The sequence below is a fragment of the Drosophila novamexicana genome, unplaced genomic scaffold (genome assembly GCF_003285875.2).
Source record: "Drosophila novamexicana strain 15010-1031.04,08,12 unplaced genomic scaffold, DnovRS2.1 tig00000689-arrow-pilon, whole genome shotgun sequence".
In the NCBI taxonomy this organism is placed as follows: Eukaryota; Metazoa; Arthropoda; class Insecta; order Diptera; family Drosophilidae; genus Drosophila; species Drosophila novamexicana.
In genome coordinates this window covers 2606505-2627813 of record NW_020824818.1, presented here as the reverse complement: position 1 = coordinate 2627813, position 21309 = coordinate 2606505, and the positions used below count along the sequence as shown (strand labels likewise).

Genomic DNA, 21309 nt, shown 5'->3' with positions numbered 1-21309 from the left:
GATAAAAATACTTTAAAAATTGACATTTGGAAAGCTGAGTAAAATGATACAAGCGGCGCACGAAGTTTAGTTAAAATGGTACAGATTTTGTAAAACTTGAATTCCCATATTGGGAAGAACCGAAATGTAAGACCTCAAGAAGAAAGATAACAAATTTGGGTTTTCCACAGTGCAACCCTACCTTAAATTGCAGCCTAGCTGTTCTTCCAATGATAGTGTTGGAAATTATAATCATTCTGTGGTTTCTAACACTCTTGCAATGACGTACAATGTACAAATACAAACATTATATATTACTAGTCGTATACATGAAACTGCAAAGAATCGAAGTCAACTTTATTCAGTTTTACAGGCAACTGTTTATTATAACATCTGCAATAGTTGTTCACCGTTCCAAGTTTCCCAAATAGTCTTTTAAACAATATAAAAAAAAAATATATATATCTACATATATATTAAAGCTTTATCAAATAGGAGATGCTTCCTACATTTGCACAAGTATCCTCTGTTAATTTACACTAGGTAAAGCATAAATAATTCATAAAATCAATTTACAAATTAAATTTGTGGCCTAATAGTTTCTCTTTAAATTCCTGTATAGCTGAATTAAATTATGTCTTGAATATTTCCGTTATTAAGCCATTATTCGTCTTAACAAAAAAAAAAAATGATGATTGCATTCTTTCGCAAGGCGAACTAATCTAATTTCCCTAAGTTTTTATGCATTTCAGCTGAGCCAACACTTTGCAAGCTCATTTCTTTTCTTTTCATTGCTTTTCCTTTAGTGCAAAACGAAAACCCGCCTAAAATATGCACTGCGCTAATTACCAAACCTACCTCAAGGCTCAAACTTGAGGCTCGTTCGAGCAAAGTTGCCAAATATTTTCATTAGCTGTCAGCAGCGACGCCGCCGCCGACGCCGTCGCCTTATTTGGGCATTTCCTGCTTCTCGATCTCCCTCTTGCCAGGAAATGCTTTAAATTACATAAAATTTGAGCGCGGTTTTTGGACGCGTTCTTTTAGGCCTCTCACACCTTTCAGTCCTGTGGGCTGTGCTAATGTTCAACTTAATTTAAGCGAGCGAGTTAACAAGCAAAAATTTGATTTATCGCTAGCAAAAAAGTTTGCGCCTTGCCGTCTTGTTGCTCGCCTTGACTTGGCGAAAGTTTTTTCGTATGTGGGCGTGGCAGCAACAAACAGTCTATCAGCTGCCAGTTGAGAACTCGCCTCCCTCCCGCTGGCTGCACTGCGTCTAGCATGTTTTGGCTATATGCAAAATACGCCCACTAAACTTTAATGAGCTGACATTGAGGCGCCTTCGTGCGCCATTTGGGCGCCAAAAGTTGGCGTTGTTGCTTTAATTGCTTTGCGTGCCAAGCGAAATTGTTACGCCGAGGGTTGTTGGCTGTTCGAGTGTCTGTGTATGTTTTTTTGGTGCTCGGCTTGGTTTTTTATGTGCATTTTTATGGCCCGCGAGCAAACAATTTCGCTACAAAATTCTACAAAAAAAATGTATACGCTTTGCCACGAATTGGGGTTGGTCAGTTTTAACGGTCTTTAAATGCAGTTGCTGCCGCAATTAAATTTTGTGTTGCCTACTTTCAAGCGTCACTTTTAATTTGCTTAGTTCGCCAGCAAAGCAAGCAGTGCAAAACTGCACTTAAGCACGCGCTGTGTTTTTTGCAAGCAGTGCATGAACATCCCAGAATTCAATGCATTTTCCGTAAGTTTTTATATTCTGCTAGAAGTACCATGAAATAATAGAACATAAGCCCGGATTTCAATTTGTATTATCTATGAATCGCAACATAAGCCAGATTAACTGCCTAATGAGCAGTCTGAACCGAACGATATTTTTGGTTTAATTTGTACAAACAGGCTTAGAGTCTGCAACCGTACCAGAAATAAATCTTTTAACTAATTTGCGCTGTGATTAGACTATGAACAGAGTATAACGCAGTTGTTTGTACTCGATTGGATTTGTTTTTCATTTGGCTTTTAAAGCAAATTAAGTTTGTTGAGCTAAACTAAAATATTTTCTAGTTTTTGCCTGCACGTAATTTATGCCATGCGTATTATTAGCTCATATCTATGCTGGTAAATTTCATGTGCTTGCAATGGTCCAACATAAACTGCTGTTAATTTCCATTACAAAGCGAAAGGCAGGTTCGGGCAAGGATAGCAAGTGGATTTCATATGTAAGCGTATCAATATGCAAAAGAGGTTTAGCCAAGACTTGCCACTAAGTGAATGTGAAGACACGGCAGCCAGAAGCCCGCAGGACACAAGTGGCTAAACGTGACGAGCATACATTAGCCTGGGTCTATATTCAACAACCAGCACTCCTCGAGCCGGCTCGTCTACATGTTTTGGCACCACAATAAATGCAAAAAATATGCATAAAGTGCAAAACATGCCATAGAAAAAGGCGTTCAAGTGTCGGTTGGTAGCAAAAAGTGCGAGCGCTAGCAGAAACAAAAAGTAAACGTCAAAAAAGAATAAGAAAAAATATTCAATCAGACAATCAGACAGCAGCGTGTGCAAAGAGGGATTGAAGTCGCGGGGGCAAGTGCAAAATATGCGTGCAAAAAATGTGAAATGTGTCGAGCCCAGTTGAAGCCAATTTCATAACAGATGTACCAAGAAATCAAAGATGCACAACGTTCAAAACTTGTGAACTGGTTCAGAATTATTATACTCCTATAGGAGGTATATAAATTATAATTTCGTTGTAAATTGTGTAACTCCAAAATGTTCTGTTTCAAGCATTTCCATCAACCTCAGCAGTTACGAGCTTACTTATTCAGCAAGATGATAGCCTTACTTTCTTGTTTTCATTATATATATATATTACTTTTTTTTCGGATGAAAGAACCATTTTATATTCATCTTGATTAATCTAGTTATTCTGTTTCTAAAATACCAACTTTCTGTAAATATAGAGTGAGGAAATCTTTCAAAAATTTGCAAAGAATATATTTATATATATTTAAGGGATTTATTATAATGAAATATACATATAGCTTAAAGCTTTGCTTAGTTTTTAGTTTTCTGAGTCTTTTAACTTAGTCCATGTCCAAGTCAATGATATCGTGTCTGATTAATGTGCACCTGACCCGTCCCAATAAATTTGTGGCCAAGTAGGAGACAAGACATAAATTACCTCCTCAATTTTGCTCTAAACAGCTATTGACAGACACGCAAATGGCACAGAGCCAAACAAATATTTAATTAAAACGATAAAAATAAAAATAAAGGGGCGTGGCTGAGGCGGAGACAAACAAATCATATGAGCAGCGAAAAATAGAGTCGACATTAGCTTATGAGTGGGTTGTTGGGTTCGTTTGTTGATGTTGCCAAAACATTTTCGATTATGGAAACGGGCAAGCCGTTTAGCCAAGTCATCAAATGGGCTAGACTGCAATAAAAGCATATGCACACACAAAGGCCTGGCTAAGAGTCGATTCACAGCTTGAGTTTACTCTATAATATTTGCTTTGCTTATATTTTTTAATGCATATATTAATCTGACGCTTATTTCGTTTGAATGAAGTTAAGAGGCAGCTGGAAGGCAGAGCAAAGCAAAAACCTTTGGCAAATCCATTTGTTGTAAAAAATTCAATTTATATTCGATTACGCGACGATGTCTAAGTAGGAGTTGGAAAAATCTGAAGCACTTTTCTCTTATTCTTACTATTTTTTTTTTTTGTGCCTCGGGAGCGCATTGAAAATGCGCCGTCATGCGTTAAAATTGCAATTTTTTCTGGCTCGCTCAAAGCAAATGCGAAGCAGCCTTCAAGATGGTAAAAATGTTAAGCAAATTGATAAATGAAAGGGCAAACCCCATCCCCAGCCCCCTGCAACCCGCTGCCAATCTAATTGTAAAATGTGGACTGGATGCTGTCGAGAACTAAGCAACAAACATAACAATCATAGTCAATTGTAGCTAGTTAAATATTCATGGATCCCCAGTTATCCATGGCGAGAAATAAAACTGAAAACAGAAACACACACGCACACACACACATACACAGAGATGCCTACACATATACAATTTTTAGCATGGAAATGACACCCGGACACGGAAGCGGACCGCTGATTGCCGATTGCCCACATGCCGTGTGCATAGAAAACGCCCATCGAGAGGCGTCCCGGTATATTGGAAAACGATTTGAGTCTCAGCTACAAACAAACAAACAGACAAACAAACAAACCAACTGAGAGAGAGAGAGATACGAGTATAGAAATAACAAAACAAAAGACAGCACTTGCGAATTTCATTGCAAATGAAACGAAAAACGTTTTATTTTGATTTTCTGCACGCGTTCGAAACATTTCGCAACGGATCGGCTGGCGGGGGGGAAAGCCAAGGGATGGCACTTCAAAGGCAAATGTTTGCCGCTTCTAACCATATACATATATATATACACACCCTGTTTTACCAAAGCATGTGGGGTATGCTAAGCTACTGAAACTTGAGAGTGAATAAAGATTTAGATGAATTCATTCATTTTTCGTTTATACCCTATAATTTTAAAAATGTATCTAGTGTGGTAATAAATAAATTTAATAATTTAAATTTTCCATTTAATATTTTCTCATCTCTTCTTGTATGCATTGCTTACAATTAAATACTCATTTATTCCAAAAATTTTTAGTATGTTAAACCAATTAAAGGGCATTTCATAGTCGTGCCTGTTTAGTTCAAATAAACCAACTTATTCTATTTTCATTTGGCCATGCACTGCAAAAGGGATTTTCCTTTTGTTTGTGCTTTTTACGTGGCCAATTTGCGGGGAGCTGAGACAAAAAGTGAGCGGCACACGCGAATGAAGACAGAAATGGAGATGGAAATGGTGGCAGAGTTGGAGGTGCCACATGTTGAGAGCCTGCCAGACGCGCCACATGCCAGGCGCTTCTCATTATGCCCACAGAAAAAAAAGTTGCACAAGTGATAGGAAAGCTTTTTCAAATACTTTAAAATTGAATTAGGCGCGTTGCAAGAAAAATGTACAGAAAGGTGTCCATTGAAATATTCAAGCGACTTAACGAAAGTGTTCCTTACTTTAGTTTTTATTGACCAAATGCTGTTCGACAGCTTTGCTAACAAAGCTTTGCTCAGAATTAAATTACATTTAATGGGAAGTATAAAATAGTTTTTAATACCAATTTAACATCTATGTTTTAAGGTCATCAAACGATTTTCTTTTTTAAAAAGCTGTTTTATATTTTAAATGTATTTAAAATATGTTTGATGTGTTCTTTGAAGGGTTGATCATTTTATATTTTATTTGTTTTAATATATTTTTGTTTGATATATATTGTTATGTGTAACCAGCTTAAAAAAGGTGTTGAAGTATTTAATAAATTATTTCCAATTTCTTTAAGGTCTTATTGGTGCCGTATTCAGTTGAGTATGGGTTTGGATAGACTCGTCTGGTGTTGCAACCGACTTACATACCATGAAGAACGATCGCAAGAAAACTAGTCCGCACTTATCTTTATTTACCTGCCTTTCCTCGCTGCATTCCAAATAAGAATCGGTAAGTTTGCTTAAAAACTGCAACAATTAATTTATTCTATAGCTAACAAAAATTGATATTATTTTGCTATTATTTGAAACGCAAGTATATAAAACCAATTAAATTAGAACAAATTCTATTTGTTCCTTTTAAGTAAAAACTTGGATTGCAAGGGTTTAATAAATAAACCTTGAAATGAAAAAACTTTCTTTGGAAAATCGGAACCCAAGCAAAAATGTTGACTTTTTGTCTGGTGCATCTCTTTAAATAAAGATATTCGGTTGGATAACAAATGAAAACAGCTGTTCCCAGTCCCGAAAAGCAACTACTTATGTACAGCATGCTGTGCAAAGACAATTGGCAGCGAGTCCTTGCATTTCCCTGCCACAACCTTCAGCGTAGTGGGCGGATACCGGATGGTGCCTAGAGGGGGAGAGGGGATGGAAGATGTTGCCAATGCCGATTTATGTCGTTCGCCTCGTTGCAGTTAAAATGCTTTTCATGTAAACTGCTCAGAGCGTTGCCTAAGAACTTTGCTCAAGCGGACAAATAACCGAACACAGAGAGATGAGCGGAGCGAGGAAGAGGTAGGGGTGGGGGTGGGGCTTCTAAGGAAACAAGTCGAAAAATATCAACTGCTGAGTACATCAACTTATGTAAATTGTAATGTGAGGGACAGCTGTAAGAATTTTGCAGTTCGCACTCTCTCTCTCTCTCTCTCTTTTACTCTCGCTCACTCACCCACTCCCGCTGCCCCTCTCTCTCTCTAGCATAGTGGCCACTAGGCGTCTGGTCCTTTAGTTGTCCTCAAGGAATTGCGGGCATGTTTGCTTCTGCTGAAATGAGCAAAAATAATTGCAAATCGTAAAAAGAAAAAAAATTTGTTGAGGCTGTCGTCGCTATTCACTACTCAGTACTCGATTCCCAGTTCACAGTACTCATGTGTGCTGCCAGACGATGTCAGACGACAGCAAGAGAGCGAGAGAGACAAAGAGAGAGAAAGAGAAAGAGAAAGAGACAGACAGACAGACAAACACGGACGGAAACGGAAATATGCAATGAAGCAGAAGTTGGCAGGAAATTGTTAAGACGCCGCGCCTCCGCTCACTCGCCCCCCTCCTCTAACTCCTCGCCCCCTTCTCTCCCTCTCCATCTCCGTCGCGCTGTTGCTCTGTTCTATTTTTCTATTTTTACAGCTTTATTTTATTTTGCATCATCGAAAGGGTTTCCCAAAAACGTTCCTTGTGGCTCGTTTTATGTTCTTAGACGAATTGAAAAGCCGCATGCAAATAAAATTTGCCTGTTTCTTAGTGTGTTGTCCTTTGAACCCGGGACCCGCTCTGTCTGCTTTGTTGCTTTTTGTATTTTGTGGTTTTTATATTTCAATCGAGCCTCTGTTCTCTGTTCTCTGTTACTTGTTTCTTGCTGCTCGAGTTTAAAGTATTTGCAGCAGTTTTTTTTTTCGTTGTAGTTTTTGACTAAAATATATAACATTTTGGTGATAGTAATAAAATAATAAAGATAAAGAAAATAAAATAGCCCTTGAGAGTATTTAATAGACTTTTTTTTCCCGGGATAAGCGCAGAATCTTGGTGTTGGCAGTTTTTAACTAAACCTTTTATGAAATTTATTTAATTACTAAAGCTTTAATTATAGTTTTTTTGGATTCCTAATCCTATTTGGAACGCGGAACGTAAAAGTACATTTAGCTTAATATTGAAATTCTATCCATCAATTTAACATCAAATAATGAATAGTTATTAATATATTTTATAGATAAATTGTAGTTGCCTAAAAGAAGGCATTAGTTAAAGGGGACCTTTTGTCATGCTCTAAAATATTTAATCAACATAACTTATCTGCTTGAATGTATTATGATTTTAAAAATATTATTATTATTAGCTTAATATCCAGTTTGCAGCCAGTAAAACGCCTAGAAGTCTGCAAAAAACAAACAAAAAATTTGCATAATTTTTACAACTGTCAGCATAAATTTTCTAAAGAAATAGAACAAATAAACTCCACATGAAATTGTTGGCACAAATGTGAAAAGTTTTCCTATGCCTTTGCCAAAATAAAAAAATAAAAAAAAGGAAAAACTTCAACAGGCTGAAGGAGCAGCCGAGGAGTCGCAATGAGGTAGAAACTTTGAACATAAAGTAAACAATAAAATGCGCCAATTGTAATTATGTGTCAGTACAATAAACGTAATTAACTACAGTATTCTCTATATGGAACGTGCACATAAAATGTACAATTTATGCTGAGAGCTGATGCTGTCGATTCGTTATCCATTTAATTATAGGCTAACAATTTCAATTTACCTAAAAGGTTGCTTAATTAAATAGTTAACCGTTCTATTTAGCTAGGCTCCACTGTAGCTGTGACCACACTTGAATTGCTGATTGAATAATAACCCATCCGGGCGCTTCTAACTGCAAAAAGAGAAAATGTGCACAATATTATAAAAAATTATTTGCAATTTTAAAATGCACTTGAATATGTCGACAGCGCCTTTTTAAGGGGGCGTGGCACTTGCACATGCACACACGTGCGCCGTTTTAGGGTTTTGTCTGCACGCGAATCGCGCCGCGCCGTCGTCGTCGTCGTCGTCTGTCGCCCAAAAAGTGGCTAAAAACGTGACGCGCATTCCCAATTGCGGGGTTGATGACGTCCTGCCAGCCAAACCCTCCCCCGCTTAGCCGCCTGCCCCTTGCTAGCTGTGCACCTGAACTCCCCTGCGTGGAGTCGTTTGCAATGCGCCGACATGAAACGCTTGCACTTTTGTTTATGTCCTTTGGCGAGCCGCGTGAAATTGAAAAAGCGGCTGCTCTTAAAGCAAGGATGTGGGCAGCCGGCAGCCAGCAACCAGCGAGCAGATCCTTGCTGCGGCGCGCTAAGTAGCTGGGACTGCTCAGTCTGTTGGCAGAGACAGACAGCATTAGCATCAGTTTACATGGAGAATTTCACACGTCATTAGCTCGCTGCGAGGCTGTCGGGGCTGAATGTGCTGTGGCATGTGGCAGCTGTAACCAGGTTGAAGATTGCAATAAGTTAGCGTGCAACAAAAGTGATTTATAGAAAGTGCTGTCTGCTGAATATGAGAACAGAAAGCCAAGATATGCGTAACTAATTGGGTTATAGATAATTCGCTTGACTGGATGCTTAAGTTACTACAGACATATACATATATATATATAGCTAGTCTCTGTATTATATTCGAATTTATAATATTGTTATTAACTTTTTCATTGTCACTTTGTTGTTGTTCCTGATTTCGTACATTTTGCTAATATTCATGGAAGTTTTACTGTTTCTTCAGGTATATTTCATTGAGTGATTACCTCAAAAGTTCTTCAGACATTGTTAAGCAATTTAAGATTTTAATTATTTGCTATTGTTATCAACATTAAAATATTTAAAAGCTCGTTACACTTTCTCAAAAGTAGCCAGCAAGCAGTTGATTGGGCACTGCTTTAAAATAAGCGTCAAGGCAGTTAAGCTTGCGAAGAAGCTTCGAAAAGGATGTGCATCTGCACTGCTTTGCAGGCTTATGAACTGCTTGGCGAGGAGCATAGTTTGAGGGCAATAGTTAAGCCTTTTCACAGACCAGCCTTCACTGCTTGCGTAGCTCTCAATATTGCAGTCAAGGGATAAGTGAAAAAATTTTAATAAAATCAATTAAATACATTATATCACATATCCGTTTTCAAGCTTTTAATCAATTAATTAAAAATTTGAAAATTTTGTTTGTCGAAAAAGTCTCTTGACCCCTGTTAACAGATTTTTTAATAAATGTGCAAACCAGGGCTTCTTCAAAGTCCGCGTTGTGTGCCATTGAGACTTTGTCTGTAAGCTATTACCGCGAAATGTAAATTGAATAGTTAATTTAAAGTTGTGACGCAAATCGAAAGGTGCTAAGCTTTTTATTAAATATAATTACTTTTAACTAGTAATAATAGTAATATTGCTCTTATTTTGATTTATATATATACACATATGCATATTGTTTTACGTACATTGAAACAAAGTAAAAGTGCATTAAGCCAACTTTAATAGAAAAGCATTGAGTTCTTTTCGCGGAATTTTATAAATAAATATTGAATCAATGCTATGAATTCTAAATGTTATATTATAATTATTATTTTTCATATAAAGTAGCCCTGAAATGCATAAGAATACGCCCAGTTAAGGTAAAACTATATAAAATTTAAAAAACATATTTTAAATGTGTTAAATATATACATAAATCTTAAATTTATATAGATATTCCGAGATATTTATGTATATTCCAATTCTCGACACTTATTTACCGCATCAGAATAGTTCGAATCCTTGTCTCCGCTTTAGTCCTTTGGCCCTTTGCTGGTCACATGCTGCGCCAATTGATGTCAAATTTATAACGACAAATACTACAAAACTTGCTGAGTACAAGTTCTCTCCCCGTGCGTCCTTTGAGCCACATTGCTCCGCCTTCACACACACACACACACACAGGCACACAGAGCTGTGTTGCATGCCAAACACACAAACACATGAACATACAAACCTCGTATGTGGAATGGTCTGCTTGTTCACTTTTCGAGCATCATTATTGCTTTTTGATTTTGGTGTGAATTTGCAGGACGAGTGTGCGAGTGTGTGTGAATGTGAACCAGCTCGAGTGTGTTTGTGTTTGTGGCCAGCAACGTGGCTGCGATGAGTTATGGGCCTCAGCAAGGAGAAGTCTGTGCTGTCTGTGGAGTCTGGAACTGTGCCCAGGCAGGCGCGACTGCTGCCGCAGCTTGCAGTTATGTGTGTGTGTATGTGTGTGTGTGTGTGCGTGTGTGCTGTACTCTGCTGTGTCCTTTTCAAGAACATATTAATGCAATTTTATTTAAATTATGCAACATTTATGCCTTTTCCTGGTTTGATATATTTGCCTTACACGCGCCGCCGTCTGAAGTCCCGGCGAGCCATCGATGTGAACAGGGGATCACGACAGGGGAAAGGAAAAGGAAAAGAGCAATCCGAATGCTGTCCTTATTGTTCTTTCGTTTTGGCACTGTTTATGCTGCTCCTCCTCATTCATATTTATGGCCGTCAAACAATTTATGTTGCCATGATAATTTTAAATGTTAATTACACTTATTGTTGCCAATTAAAATATTAAAGACTTTCACAAATAGCTCGCTATGCGTGTGTGAATCGAAATCGAATTTCCCCCCCGACGCGCAGCCACGTAAAATGAATAAACTTGTGTGAATTGCAAGATTGATTTTAATGGAATTTTTAACTGCTCTGCTCGTTCAGATGGGTAATAAAGTAACAATATCAGAGGATAAGAATGTTAATTGATTTTAATTATTAATATTGTACAATTATATATTCATTTGGCTCACACTGAAATAGCATCCGTTTTGCAAACAATTGGTTGAGAGTGTGATTTCGTGCAATCAAAAATCAATTCTTACGTGGATGTCGAATAAAGCTGTTTTCGACAGCGTCAAAATTGGCCTTCAACCAACAAATTTTGCATTAAAGCTGTCGAAATGCATGTAACAAGAAGGCATATTCTTTGTCCATAATTTAAATATAGGTATTGTTTCTTCACGTTTAATTTATTGTATAATGTTCCCACTGACCTATACATGCTTAAACATGTGCAACCAAGTGTTGGTTGATAAATGAAACGCAGCATCAAAGAGTTTATAAATATTCAAATTAGTTATTATACTTTGCCTTTCAACTGTTGAAATACGCTCGCAAAATGTTCGATTTAAAATTAAATTCTTGCATTGCAGCCAAAGTAACAGAGAGCAGACGGACCACATGACACATGGTAAATGATTTGCTCAAGCGAATATGAAGCAAATTGAAATCGCTTAATTTATTTGACATGAATTGAAAATCAAGCCGCATATACACATAGCCCACAATTGGAATTCAGGCAAAGGACACGCAATTATGGCACGTCAAAACCGGAAATGGTAAAGTGGCAAAGCGGAAATGGCAGGCACCAAAATGCAAATTTCTATAAAAAGGAAATTATAAAAATATTTTCCCAGTTGTTTGGCCAAAAAAGAAAAAAAAAAAAGAAGCAAATATTTCTTTAACTGTGGCAACAGAATTTGCACGTGGGTCGTTTGTCTGCGCTGTGCTCCCAGCTGAATCCACTTGAAAGGACGCTACCCACTTGGGCCAAAAGGCTCGACGCCAAGGTGGGGCAATTCAAGTGGAGCGTCTGGCGTAAAGTTTTTTGCATTTTGCTGCTTTTTTTTTTTTTGGCCAAATACTACAAATAAGAAGTAGCTCTATATATGCAGAGAGTGCGGCTTGTCGGCGACAGCAAGCGAAAGGTGAGTTCATATTTTGTATAAAAAATACCAAAAAAAAAAAAAGAAAAAAAAACAACAAATAATTTCATGCCTTCTGCCAACTTGTTATTTTAATTTAATTATTTTCAACTGCCTTTTTATTTACATCATTTGCAATTAAAGCTTTGTTTTGGTGTACATCTACATAAATACTTATCTTTGGCATTTATATGTGCGAGCAATGCGACTCTTCCTTTTTTCACTGAATATCCTCCGACTTTTCACTGGCGTTCAGGCCGTGTTGAATATTTAATGCACACGAGGAGAGCTCAAATGTCAAAAACAGCGAAATCAAAAAACGCATTACACAAAGGCTTGCCAGTCCTTTTGGGCTTTTCGAAAATCACAAATGTGCGAGAGTTGAGCGTATGTCGGTGTGTGTGTGTGTGTGTGTACGTGTGCTTGCCTGTATCTGTGCGGTTGCACAGGTGAAAAGTCAGAGGTAGCCGCATTAATTCCACTTAATTTGTTTTAACCACAAAGCAACAACAAGCAAAAGATATATTTTTATCGCATCCGCCGAATGAATGTTAAACGCTTTGCAGCTGTGGATATACGGTTATGGTTTAATGCTTAAAGATAAGCACTTAAGTGAATCTAATTGATTGGTATATTAACTCAAAAAATGTTGTTGATAACTTGATAAACTAATTAGGCTGAAAAGTCATTCTTATTGCATCTAAATCTATTTATCTACACTTTACAGCGTGTCCTTCCGGCATGTTAAACTCAAAAAATTAAATAAATCTGGTAGTTAATCAGTAAAGAAAGTTATACATATTTAACATTTTTGTACTCTTAAGTTTCCCTGTTAACAAAGCTTTAATACTGTTAGAATCTCTTTAGCTGTCTAAATAACAGACTTCCCCAGCACACTGTTAAAAGGAAACTCTCTTAAGCTCACATGTTAAAAGTAACATAACTGTTAAGTGAACTAACAGTGCCAATGTATACGCTCTTAACCGTGGCTGTTACACAATTACCCCACTGTTACTGTTAACTAACAGTCTGTTGACACATAAGCTTCATCCTAAATTGCCCAGCAAATACTGGTCAATTTGTCCCTTCAAAAAGCTCTTGTTATGTTAAGCTTGCAAGCTCTGCTGCTGAGCTTTCACTGTCATACATCAAGCTTTCGCTCTCATCAACCCCCAAGGCACCCACGCCAATCCTGTGCAGCTTAGAAATTAAATGCTCATTTCTTATTGGCTATGTGCGCCTTATAAAAGTCCAAGCAGCACCCAATTAAACATCAGTTGGGTACTGGACTTGGCTGGAGACTGATGCGATTTTGAAGGAACATGAGTTGGCTTGACTTTGGTAAATAAAAATTTATTTGTCTCAAAGAGAATTCTCGAAATAAACGTTTTAAATTGTTTAATTCGTTTTACTTGAAAATGGTAACAATGAAAATAATTTAGTTGACTTGAAGAAGTTGCAAACGACTTAGAGAAAATTAAATTAAAATGGAGGAATATGATAATGTATACCTATTTCTATTTGAACATCCAAATAAATCATGCTGGTTTTTTCTTATTTTAAACTTTTCTTTCATGAAAGACCTATCAACAAATTCCACCCTTAAAATTTGAAACTATGTGAATATCTCTCAAAATTTTAAAATAAATTGTTTTCCTCGTAATATAGGGTATAGATAATTGGTATTGCGATCAGATTGAACAGCTAAGTCCCAGATCTGTATTCCGTATCACAAAGTAGAATTTTATAATTTTACAGTTATGCATGTTATTTTACAATAACGCCTGAATTTGTGATCTTATTTAGACACATGATAAGCTAATATCTCATTTTTATTCTAATAATAACTATTTAAGGGTATTTCATGGAGGATTTGCAATTCAATTGATATCGTTCAATTTAGTCATTCCTCGTTTGAATGAATTTATCGACTATATCGATATTCATCGTCGATAAGCTATTTCGCAATTATTTTTGGTAATTTGCACTAAGCATCACTATTCGAGTAATCGCCATTTGCTTCAATGAAAAAACTTCATTGGTAGGAACTTTGCTCAAATCGGGATAATTTATAGCCCCCATCAAGCAGCTGGCAAACTAACCTTTAGCACTGACTTAATTACCGTCAATTAACAAGGTCTAATTAACCCCATCCGGCGGGGGCAATTCAAGCGCGTCCTCTAAATCTAAAATGTGCCGCTAAAGTTCAGCAAAGTCATGTGAAAATTAAATGCTCTGTGCGAGCTTTTCACTAAATCGGAAAAGCGCAAAAAGCAGAAAATGCGCGGACCCTAAATATATACATTAAATGCAATTGAAAATGCAGCGAGCGTGGCAATTGGGGCCAAATAAAAAAAATGTTACTACACAAAATGGTTTGAACTTGCGGCAATAAATTCTTTTTTATCGCTGGCCAAAAAGGAATAAAATTCCTAATGAAGAGAGCGCAGCCTACAAATTGTATTACGGCTTATACCCCACATCTTTTGCCAACGCTCAGCACTCAAAAATGTTTACCCTGTACAAGGTATATTCAAGGGTATATTAACTGAAGGCAAAGCATTCACGGGATTCAAGTATCAGCTTTTAAATATTGATTGACGAATAAATATAAGTTGGGAAAATAATAAAAAAGTGACATTTTTAAGATAGAAACAATTTTTAAACAATAATTTTAACTATGAGCACCCACATAATTTTTAACATAAATAAAATGGAATTGATTAAAAATATATTTTATTTTAAAATTAACTCGCAGTTAAGTTTCGAAGAGAGCATCTTTTTTAATGCATATAAATCAATTCAAAAGAGAAGCACAATTACAGGTCATCTGAGAGTCGTAGATATAGCATAAGATATTTCAATCTTTGTTTTTTTTTTTTGACTTCATAACGATTGGCAGGCATCTATATCCATGAAAGCTACGATTGTCTGTGTGCGCTTCTGTGTGCATGTCTATGTGTGTGGGTGTGTGTGTGTGTGCGTGGCTGCATGCTTTGAAAAATTACTCACGTAGCAGAGAGCGCAGAGAGCCTTCTGCTAATCCCCGCAAGCGTGACAGGCCATGGCCAAAATGCAAACGGAAACGAAAAAAAAAAAATCCAAAACTTTAATCAAAGTGAAGCAGCATTTATATCGGGTATTAAAGCCAAAAGTTCAGCTATCAATGGAAATCGAGCTATTTAACTATGCCTCAATTTGGTTAACTTTGATCTACAACTTTTTGTAAGCTCTAACAACTTGACGAACTAGCCAACTATCCAAATGTTAACTGGCCATTTAACGTGTTCGTCCAATTTGGGCTCTGCTTGATTTCATAGTTGCTGTGGTTGTTGTTGTTGTTGTTATTGTCAGGCTGCAAGTTGTGTTGAGGCCCCTAAACATATGCCACAAATGATTTGTTATTCAATACGAAACACAAAAAGTACACAAAGCGGCAAACGAGCTACACACACACACACACACACAGACACACACAGACATAGACTGGACATTTACTAAATTGGCTAACAACTTTTTGCTAGTCTTCTTTACTTTTTGTTGTGACTTGATTGTTGATCCTTTGTTGTTGTTGCTGTTGTTGTTGTTGTTGTTACCTTCTGTTGTCCAGCCTGTCGTATTGTGTTCTGTTGTGTTGTGCTGTGTGCCATATGCTTCACGGGAAACATGCGGGAAAAATAAAGGTTTAAACAAAATTGGACATAAAACAAAAATCGAAATCAAAATCAGTATATTAAATTAAGCTATTTTTTGTCTTTTTCGCTTTAGCAACGAAATATATATATTTTTAATTTTGTTTCACATACTTTTAGTTAAAATTGGAACAGACTTTCGCCCTTGCAATTTACATATATTCCTATTACAACACATTTATTCAGTTTTTATTTATTTATTATATAATTTTAATGCATTTTTTATGTTTATTAGAGTAGAAGATCTCAGGTCTGAATACACTTTCTTTGGGCATTTTGACTCTCTCTCTCGAGCATTTAAGAGATCAAAACCAGTTTTAATCTACATTAAATATTAAATACTTTGCCTTATATTATGGCCATAAATTTTTACGTAATTCCAATCCGTAGTCTGTAAATAGTTTCTGCTATCCGAACGTAAGTGGCAAGCGTACTGGGCTACTGTCAACGCTGTTACCCAAAAGAAATATGTGCTTAAATGCCTCTCCACCCGCCAAGCTCAACATATGTTGGCACATTTTTAAATGTATTTGTGTCAGGGCGTAGTCGTGACTGCAGTAAATTCCTGGTAACAAAACACCCAAAGACCCGAACACCCCAAAAGCAAATGTAGCAGCAACTGAAATGCGCATTTCAACATTTTCAGGCAGCCCAGCAGCCGAACAGCGAGCAGTGCATGTCTGCAATTTTTTAAGTAAACATTTTATTTGCCACAGTTCTCAAAAGGCAGTCAAGAAAGCAGCGAGCGCTGGCAGCAGCAGCAAGAAGCGAGCAGCATGTGGGAGGGGGGCAGCTCGAGACAACTGCACAATCCACATCAAAAGAGCAACTTCTTTGCCATTTTGCTTTTATTTCCGTTGCCGTTCTCGTTGTTGACATACGTAGCTGTTGACATTTTGATACAAATCTTCAATAAAATAAAAGCAACTCAAGTGGCCACTGCAGCTGCAACAACAACAACAACAACAACAACAACAACAACAACAACAACAACAGCAAAATAAAAGAAATAGATAAAATAAACAAAACAATAACTGCTGTTGCCTGGCGAATGCTGCATAGTGGCATTATCCCAACTACTACTCGAAACTAGCTTATGGTCCGATATTCGACTTGAGCCAGCTATGTGCGATCAATTGTTTACTTATGTATTAAATATTTATTATATTATATAACAATTTACCATATGTATATATATAAATATATCTTTTGCTTAAATACTAAATAATATTAAAATCATGTCTGTTGGATAGATATATATATAACATTCCACAACGAACTGCTCAAGATTCGCTTTCAATTTATGTGTTTCTATTGTTTGCCCGACTAAATATTTAGGCACTCTCCTAATTGCAACAAATTCTATTTTTTCCAGACATTCTTTGGCATTCTTCAACTTTACATTATTCCATTTGCAATGCTTTGCCCAATCTATTTGAAACTGTAAAACACTTCTATGTTTCATTTGATTTAATTATGCATATCTTTTTCCATCATCATATTTGCGAGTTATTTGCACATCTAATCAACATTGTCTGAAACTTCAGACCATATATAACTCTACTTGAAAGTTGATTTTTATTTGCAAATCAACAGCAACAAAAAACACGCGTTACTTTATTTAAATATAAATTGTGCGATATGCAATACTCGACTCCTTGTGGCAAGTGGAGCTAACATTATTTTACATAAAGCATACGCCGTGTTGCACTCGAGAGAGAAAGAGAGAGACAGAAGGAGAAGCTGGGAAGCTCCATGCAGTTCGTAGCTAATCAAATTCCCTAGCAAAAGACAAACAATGAAATATATGTCTTAAGACAAAAAACACACACTGTCTGATGGAATGCCAAGCACCACATTTTCTCTCTCCCCCTCTCTCTGTCTCACCCCCTTCAAGAAACTTGACACGCTGCTTGCGACTGTCGGGGGAGTGAAGGGGCATACTATATGTTGCTTGTGTGTCTTTGGGTATGCTGATATATTAAATGTACTGTTTCCACTTCGACTTTGAGCAGGTTACATCAAATCAACACAAACACAAATTCAATTACTCAACAGAAATAGCAACAGCAACAGCAACTGGCACACGCGGCGTATGAGTGACATTAATGCGATTTTCGCAACTGTCAATCATTTTTCATTGGCATCGCCTAAAAATATTGTAGGCGCTGCATTCGTGTTATTTTTCGTGCCTTGTATGTGGGTCGCTGTTTGATGTCTGCTTTGTCACAATTTGCAATTAAATCGATTGCTCGTAAATCTACAAATAAATAAAAGAGCTGTACTCCTCTCATAGTTGGATGTTTTGGAAAACCTTATTGCCTTTGAAGTTTCAATACATACGAAACCAACAATTTGCTTTAATTTCTCTTTGTTTTTTTATTTCGTTTAATAATATTTGTATATACCTTCATTCCTTCAAAATTCACCTAATGATTGAAAAATCTCAAAAAAAATCAGTCTCTTTAGTAGCTTAGCCTTTGTAAAACTAGCAAAAATAAAGTTGAGATACAAAAATTCAATTTTCGAAATCCCGATTCTGAATATTGAAGCTTATTTAAGTAGCCAAGCTATTCTCAGTCTAGATCCAAAATATTTTCGACGGAAAATTTGTGAAATTGCGACGATATTTTTTGGACATAAACTCGTTACCTTTGTGCAGTGCGTGAGCTAATAAATAAATAACATGCTGGCACATTCATTAGGGCCACCTCCGACAAAAAAGGAAAGGAAAAGAGTAAAAGAAAAACAACAAGGTGTGAATTGAACGTAACGTAAATGTGGTACGCCTGTCGGCAGATTAAAAATACAATTTACGGCAAATCAATTGCGGCTAACATGTCGACGACAGCCAACGAAAATTAAAATGGCCAAGAGAGCGAAGGTGCAGACAGAGAGAGAGAGAGAGAGTGAGGGTGAGATGGGAGGGAGAGATATAGAGAGGAGGAGGGAGAAGCAACAGCAGCTCGAGCAAAAAATTAAAAGCAAACAAAGTTGGCAAAGACAAAAACCGTATCCCAAAAGCCACCCCCCTGCGGATGCGAAAAGAAAGACTGTGAAATGTGAGAGGCCAGGATAACAACAACAGATGTTCGCATAAATTTGTGTGCATAATAAACAATTTACGATTCCGATACCAATACCAATACCAATACCGATACCGATTCCGATTTCGATTTCGATTCCAATTCCGATTTTGATTTCACTTTTTTAGTGCTGCCGCTCCTCGTGCGGTGCCGTACGCTCCGCCTGCAGCTGAAACAGGCGTATGGCACGCAACCGATCCTCGCGCCTCAGCTGACAAAAGTACATCAATCCCCTTACATAGTTGGACAGCTCGCGAGCACATGCCAGCAGGCACTCATCTGCCTCCGGCCGGGGCAGCTGCCACAGCAGCTGCACCAGAAATTCGCGCCACTGTGCCGGCGCCAGAGTGAACAGCAGCAGCGCCGACGGCAGCAGCGTTAGCATCCCGAGCGTAAAGTAGCCGCACCAGCGGCAGTTCGGGCAAAGCAGATGGCTTAGCTGGTGGACGAGTCGCTCGTAGCTGCACCAGCCAATCAGTATGGCCAGCTCCGAGATGAAGACGGTGCCCAGCAGCTCGACACAGATGTGGATGCGCGGATAGAGGCTAGTGTAACGCTTTGGCAGCATCTCGCACCTCCACAGCAACAGCAGCAGAGTCAGCACGAACAGCCATTTGGCCAGCATCGGCGCCGGCGAGCACTGATCCTGCGGCTGGCGTATGAACAGCGTGATGCCACACATTTGCAGCAGCGTTGCGGCCACAATTGAGGGCGGGGAAACCATCTCCGTGGAATCTATCGTTAAATTGTATACTTTTCACGTTTTGCGATGCCTTCTTATAATTTGGAATTTAGCTAGGTTTTCGAATACATTTCAAAAGTGTTTCGGTAAAAAAAAAAAAAACAACCAAAAACAAGCGCCTGCTACAACAGGCAGCCCCGCGCCTCTCCAGCTGCCTGCTTGAAGTGCAAATGGGAAATAAATAAATGCAAAGTATCTAGAAAATCGCATTAACTTCGTCTGCGCTTGCTTTCGTCCTTGTCCGCCTTCGCATTATTATTGCGCCAAATCTAATCAGGTGTTAGTCTACGCACACACACACACACGCACACATCCTGTCACATCGCACAGTGCTTCAACGCCTTTGTAGCTGCCGCAGTCGCATATTTTTTTGGGCTCAGTTTCATGCTTCACTGACTGGCACATGCCCTAACACACACACACACACACACACACACACACACATACACATACATACATACGCCCACAGATTGAAGCTAACGCTCGCCTTTTAAACACGTCATAAGCCTGTCCGGCACAGCAATTGCTTGGTCTTAACATTTATAGCCTACTTTTGAGGGCAGCCAGAAATACGAATAGTTTGTGGTACAAAATTTAAGGTATGTGGAACATCGAAAAGCGTAGACGCCAAGCTGAAATGATTGAGATATAAATAAATACAAATTTAAAATATATAATCATAAATATAAATAAATAAATAATAAAATAAAGTCCTCTGCAATCATTTTAGATAAAGACTTATATAAAATCTTTGTAAGTAGAATGAGGAAAGTTGCGTTAAGTTCATTCTATATATATTTCTATATCCCTCTGCCAAATTAAAAGTTAAATATACCAAATTTGTAAAAAAATAATCAGATATGTTTTTTGTTAACGAAATAAATTTAAATTACATTTATTTTTAGCCGTCAAGATGAGATCGGGAAGCCTTTTGGTAGGCATGCGGAGGAACTGTGTTATTATATCTCCAAATGGATTCGTAACCCTCAAAGTCTGGGCCTGCCTCTGTGAATTTCAAATTCTAGCAAAAATGTAAGTAGTGCTTTTAATAATTGCTTGAAATACCAAATTTTGATTCAAACCTTGCAACATATAATGTTGATAGAATTAGTTACACAAATAGAAAACTGTTTTTGCGGATCTCACATTTAATGCCATCATTATGCAGAGCATTTAAATGTCGAAATTCAAATTCAAAAAACTCCCATTTTGTTGGGCTTGCTGTTTTATGTCCAGAATGTGTGACTGAGCTTGTGGCTTTTGATTTTCATTGGCTTCATAAATAATTTGCAGCTCACAAACTTGTGCTTGTGGAAATTTTAGTGCATACTTTCAGGCGCTTAGTGAGCAATCAAACAATTTTATGGCCCATATAACGCTAAAGAGGCGGAGGAAGCAAGACCTTTGCAGAATATGAAAAATTTAAGCAGGCGGCACTTTAAATTAACATAAACTTAGCATCGAGGCTGGAAGTCAGGTCGGGCCACGCCCTAATTAGGGGATCGGCCAAGTCAATGACAAAACTTTTTGGCAAGCAATAAAAATCAACATTATTATGTTAATTGGGTAGGGGTTCGGCGTGCAGGTGACTCCCTCCGGCGTTTCACTTGCGCAGCAGCTGCTTCACAGATTTTAATCACTAAATTAGTTTACAAAAACAAAAAAATGTGCCGCGAAAAGCGCCTAAAAGCATGTGGCCTTTATTTGTCTTACGGTTTCGGTTTTTCCGCCGAGCAACACAAAAAAAAGGTACACAAAGCTTTTGTTAACTGCGTAAACTTTGCGCGCTCCCCCCTCAAAATAATAAGTAAACATTATTTATTTTAAAAGAAGAAAAGCCGTTGCATAGCTTCCGGCAGACCACAGTGCGCCGTAACAATGCAAGGGCGGTGAAAGGGGGGACGACTGAGAAGGGCCGAAACGTCAAAGTAA

General features: G+C 37.7%; 2 protein-coding genes across 2 annotated transcripts in view; one reads left to right on the top strand and one right to left on the bottom strand.

Annotated features, from left to right (window-relative positions):
* Positions 1-11805: 11805 nt before the first annotated feature.
* The window catches only part of LOC115763206 (lachesin), a 43735-nt gene continuing 34231 nt past the window's right edge, over positions 11806-21309 (top strand). The window contains exons 1-2 of the mRNA XM_030705673.1: positions 11806-11860; positions 20283-20409. The gene's annotated coding sequence lies outside the window, so the exon portion shown is untranslated. The remainder of the gene's footprint in view (positions 11861-20282; positions 20410-21309) is intronic.
* Positions 18611-19457, bottom strand: LOC115763208. Its single transcript, XM_030705674.1, has one exon. It carries the CDS (start codon positions 19357-19359, stop codon positions 18760-18762), a length of 600 nt encoding a protein of 199 aa, XP_030561534.1. The 5' UTR covers positions 19360-19457; the 3' UTR covers positions 18611-18759.

Bases quoted from the DNA above. Each gene is read 5' to 3' on its own strand.
- LOC115763208 (XM_030705674.1), bottom strand. From the start codon at position 19,359: ATGGTTTCCCCGCCCTCAATTGTGGCCGCAACGCTGCTGCAAATGTGT.